The 5,464-nt window shown below is 41.9% G+C and overlaps 1 protein-coding gene across 1 annotated transcript in view; it reads right to left on the reverse strand.

Annotated features, from left to right (window-relative positions):
- LOC103506060 (trichohyalin-like) overlaps nt 1-5,464 on the reverse strand; it is a gene marked incomplete at its 5' end in the record, with an annotated part of 30,155 nt that overhangs the window by 12,574 nt on the left and 12,117 nt on the right. Inside the window, one exon of the mRNA XM_026821214.1 lies at nt 4,155-4,364. Coding sequence (XP_026677015.1) covers nt 4,155-4,364 — 210 coding nt within the window. The remainder of the gene's footprint in view (nt 1-4,154; nt 4,365-5,464) is intronic.

A 5,464-nucleotide genomic window follows, 5' to 3' on the forward strand; every position in this document is an offset into this window, starting at 1 on the left:
GATCGAGCCCACCCCCTCCTGATTACCAGACGAGCGTCTTGACCACTACACCATCGCGACAGGTTATTTTAATTTTACTGTAAAAGATATTAAAACTCTGGTTGTGAAACTTGTACTAATAGAATCATTATTGTTGCTTGTGCAACAAAATTGTCGCGCAACGTTGTGCAACAAAATGTAGCACAAAATGTTTCTACTTCTTACCTTTACTCCCTTCCAACTTGTACTTCTCAAAGTCGTTCTGCAACTTATCGTATTTATCCTTGACTTTTTCGTATTCAATATGCAGCCTATCCACTTCGTCACTATATTTATCATTGATCTTGGCCAGCTCTTGGCTTTTTCGGTCGTAGTCTATCTGAATTTCGTGGTATTTGTTGTCGACCGACTCGTAGTTGGCGTTCAACTTGGCGTAGCGTTCCTGTTCCATAGAGAGTTTGTTTTTGAGCACCTCCACCGACTCTTTCATGCGTTCGAGTTCCTCTTTGGACTCTTGGTATTTACCTGCGGGAGGTGAATTAAAACATGGTTGAAATACAAAGAGAAAAGATAGAAGTTAAAATGTGGGGTCTAGTGTGTAGTTCCAGTTCTTCTTTGGACTCCTGGTATTTACCTGCGGGAAGGGGACAAGAAAGTTAATTAAAACAAGCACAAGCTCTTCTTTTACGGATGGGTATATCATTCATACGAATTTTGTATGTTCTGATGTTGTTATGTTGAAAAAATAATAAATGGATTTGAGCTAAAAATCAAGTAATTAAATAGCTCGTTAAACGTAACGTAACAAACAATAATAAATGGAAACTTGATAATGATAAAACATATGTAGTTGAAATTAAGAAATTCTGAAATGCAAATGCAAGTCTGCCTGGGGGACATAACAAGCACAAGCTCTGCTTTTACGGATGGGTATATCATTCATACGAATTTTGTATGTTCTGATGTTGTTATGTTGTAAAAATAATAAATGGAAACTTGATAATGATAAAACATATGTAGTTGAAATTAAGAAATTCTGAAATGCAAATGCAAGTCTGCCTGGGGGACTTTAAACAGGGAGCAGACCAGTGTCTTGCTGTGGGACTATAAACAGTGAGGAGAACAGCTAACTTTAACCAGCCTGGCTAGCTGGCAGTTCTTCAAAGGGTTTATCACGCTTTAAAGGAGAACAGCTAACTTTAACCAGCCTGGCTAGCTGGCAGTTCTTCGAAGGGTTTATCACGCTTTAAAGGAAAAGCACAGGTAATCATGATGGTTGATTGATTGCGGTTCGGGGCGAACCAATTAAACATGGCTAGAGACCATCACCCTGATGGGGTGCAAATGTGCAATAATCCTACATACTGGACTCCGCAAACAGGAATTTCGTCAGAAAAGACCCCCATTTCAATGTAATGTAAATCACCCCGGTGTATGGCAGAAAAAAAAAGATATCCTTTCTTTATTCTGCCATCACGATTCGGCTACAGCTGAAACTGCCACAACAACAATAACAAGGCTGCTAAAACTCACCACTGCGCGTATTCATAATGTCCAGCTCCTGTCGCAGGCCGGTGGCTTCCGCCCGTACGCGCTCCCACTCGCCCGTCAGCCTTCGCACTTCGGCTGCCAGCTTCTCGTTCTTCGCGTAGAGAAGCTCCGTCTCCGCCGTGGCTCGGGCGGACTCCGACTGAGCTTTTTCCAGCGCGGCAGAGGCCTTCCCGCCCGCCGCGTGAGCTCGGTCTAGCTCGAAGTGCAGGCGCTCGGCTTCCGAGGCGAGCTTCTCGCGCTCCGAGCCCAGCCGACGGAGTTCGACCTGAGCCTTGTCGTACCTGTGGGGAGAAGACACAAGAGTGCCGGTCGGTTAGAATCAGTAGGTGTATTTTCCTGCCTTGGTGGCGCAGTGGTCAAGACAATCGCCTGGTAAACAGGAGGGCGTGGGTTCGATCCCAGCCGAGGCATGGAATTTTATCCACATTTATCTGAGAATTTGACCACATATAGTGGTCAATCGCCTGGTAAACAGGAGGGCGTGGGTTCGATCCCAGCCGAGGCATGGAATTTTATCCACATTTATCTGAGAATTTGACCACATAATAACAGAGCTCTAAGGGTTAGGTGGTAGAGAACGTCTCTGGCGTTAACCTCGCCTAGTGGTTACCTTCCACTCAAGAGTCTAGTATTATTCGCATTATCAAAACGACTGACTTCCTCCTATTGGCGGTATTTTGACCGCTTTTGGACAGATTTCGACCGTTTTTCGGCGGTTTTCAGCTACAACCTCACCTAGTGGTTACCTTCCACTCAAGAGTCTAGTATTATTCGCATTATCAAAACGACTGACTTCCTCCTATTAGCGGTATTTTGACCGCTTTTGGACAGATTTCGACCGTTTTTCGGCGGTTTTCAGCTATAGTTAGAGATATTGTAAAAGTTAGGGTAAAGTACCTATGGGGAGAAGACACAAGAGTGCCGGTCGGTTAGAATCAGTAGGTGTATTTGTCTGCCTTGGTGGCGCAGTGGTCAATCGCCTGGTAAACAGGAGGGCGTGGGTTCGATACCAGCCGAGGCATGGAATTTTATCCACATTTATCTGAGAATTTGACCACATAATAACAGAGCTCTAAGGGTTAGGTGGTAGAGAACGTCTGCGTCTCTGGCGTTAACCTCGCCTAGTGGTTACCTTCCACTCAAGAGACTATTATTATTCACATTATCAAAACGACTGACTTCCTCCTATTGGCGGTATTTTGACCGCTTTTGGACAGATTTCGACCGTTTTTCGGCGGTTTTCAGCTATAGTTAGAGATATTGTAAAAGTTAAGGTAAAAGAACATTCAAATAAGCATCATTCAATAGGATAAGGAAAGTCGTGTGATGTTCACACCAGATTTTTTTCTAAGCTCGATTTCCCATTTTAGCAAACCTCTGTTTTTAATTCAAACTGGATTTCCGTCTAGACTAGACCCTCCTTGAAGAGAACCCTTCATCTCCACTTACATAGACCCTCCTTGAAGAGAACCCTTCATCCCCACTTACCTAGACCCTCCTTGAAGAGAACCCTTCATCTCCCCTTACCTAGACCCTCCTTGAAGAGAACCCTTCATCTCCACTTACCTAGACCCTCCTTGAAGAGAACCCTTCATCTCCACTTACCTAGACCCTCCTTGAAGAGAACCCTTCATCTCCGCTTACCTAGACCCTCCTTGAAGAGAACCCTTCATCTCCACTTACCTAGACCTTCCGTGAAGAGAACCCTTCATCTCCACTTACCTAGACCCTCCTTGAAGAGAACCCTTCATCTCCCCTTACCTAGACCCTCCTATATCCAGTTAAATAACTTACCTGCTCTAATAGCCAGTTCATTGTTCAACTTCCTATTCTTATCTCGTTCTTTATCCAGTTCAATACAGTCTTCTCTATCCAGTTTCATACTTTCTGTGTTTAATAGGGTTAGGGGTTAGGTAGCATGCAAAAATTTCTCACCTGCTCTAGAAGCCAGTTCATTGTTCAACTTCCTATCCTATTGTTGTCGCGTTCCTTATCCAGTTCCATTTCTAGCTGTTCCAATTCCTTTTGGAAGGTAAGGAGGATCTCTTGGGATTTCTCCAGTTGCATGATGAGCTCCTGCTCTAGAAGCCAGTTCATTGTTCAACTTCCTATCCTATTGTTGTCTCGATCCTTATCCAGTTCCATTTCTAGCTGTTCCAATTCCTTTTGGAAGGTAAGGAGGATCTCTTGGGATTTCTCCAGTTGCATGATGAGCTTCTGCTCTAGAAGCCAGTTCATTGTTCAACTTCCTATCCTATTGTTGTCTCGTTCCTTATCCAGTTCCATTTCTAGCTGTTCCAATTCCTTTTGGAAGGTAAGGAGGTTCTCTTGGGATTTCTCCAGTTGCATGGTGAGCTGATCCTTTTCCACGTGAGCGTTCTATAGGGTTAGGTAGCATGCAAAAAGATTTTTTCTCACCTGTTCTAGAAGCCTGTTCATTTCTCACTGCTTCAACGCCCTATATGATGAGCTGATCCTTTTCCACGTGGGCGTTCTATAGGGTTAGGTAGCATGCAAAAAGATTTTTTCTCACCTGTTCTAGAAGCCTGTTCATTTCTCACTGCTTCAATGCCCTATTTTCGAATTTTAATTTTAGCGTTAGGTAGCATACAAAAATGTCTAACCTGCTCTAGAAGCCAGTTCGTTATTCAGCTTCCTATTGTTATCTCGTTCCTTATCCAGTTCCATCTCTCTCTGTTCCAATTCCTTTTGGAACGTAAGGAGGATCTCCTGGGATTTCTCCAGTTGCATGATGAGCTGATCCTTTTCCACATGGGCGTTCTTCCATTCCACTTCCATCTTTTCGTATTGCTTTTCTCGTTTCTCCAGTATACCTGAGAATAGAATTGAATTAGAATGGAATAGAATAGATTAGAATTAGAATAGAATAGATTTCACGTTTCTTTAGAATACCTGAGAATAGAATAAAAAGAAACAATTAAGTAAATAATTCATTTAACAAACTGCCTAGTTAGCTTGATTATGAAGAGGTTTGATAGAGGGAACTGTAACTGCTGAGGTCTTATCGTCTCGAAATTGAAGAGAGAAGGAAGAGAGGATAGGAGAAGGCCAGCCGTTCCGAGAACGAACCTTATTTGTTAAGGATAAAATCCAGAACGGGCGAGAATCGAACCCGCGGCCTAGTGCTTACAAGGCAGACGTTAAGAGAGTTTAAACGTTACTTGGTTTGGTCAACAACCGAGCTGGTTACTTACTGTATAGAATAGAATATATTTCACGTTTCTTTAGAATACCTCAGGATAGAATAAAAAGAAACAATTAAGTAAATAATTCATTTAACAAGCTGCCTAGTTAGCTTGATTTTCAAGGTTTGAGAGAGGGAACTGTAACTGCTGAGGTCTTATCGTCCCGAAATCGAAGAGAGAAGGAAGACAGGATAGGAGAAGGCTATTTGTTCCGAGAACGAACCTAAGGATAAAATCCAGAACGGGCGAGAATCGAACCCGCGGCCTAGCGCTTACAAGGCAGACGCGCTACCAACCAAGCTAACGTTGAGAGAGTTTAAACGTTACTTGGTTTGGTCAACAACCGAGCTGGTTACTTACTATACTATTTATTTTATAACTACTGAACAACTATTTATTATTGAAATAAAACTAAAATAATTATCGAGGAATAATTATTTAATTAAGAATCTTCATTAGAGATTGTTATTAATAGTTATGTATTAAGTAAATAAAAATGAAAAATTATTCAAAATTTATATTTAATTAAATTCAATTAAGGTAAGCCTTCTGGGATGGAAAAGAATAGGTATGTATCTTGTTTATCCTGCTGGGATAATACTGAAAAGTCTTTTTTTTAGGAGGTTTGATAGAAGGTTATTTTTGGTGTAAAAAGTAAGTAAACCTACCTATAACAACTAACAAACCTAAGGTCCTATCGGTTTTTAAATCAACTCGTCGTCGTTTTT

The sequence above is a fragment of the Diaphorina citri genome, unplaced genomic scaffold, assembly GCF_000475195.1.
Source record: "Diaphorina citri unplaced genomic scaffold, Diaci psyllid genome assembly version 1.1 scaffold211, whole genome shotgun sequence".
Lineage (NCBI taxonomy): Eukaryota > Metazoa > Arthropoda > Insecta > Hemiptera > Psyllidae > Diaphorina > Diaphorina citri.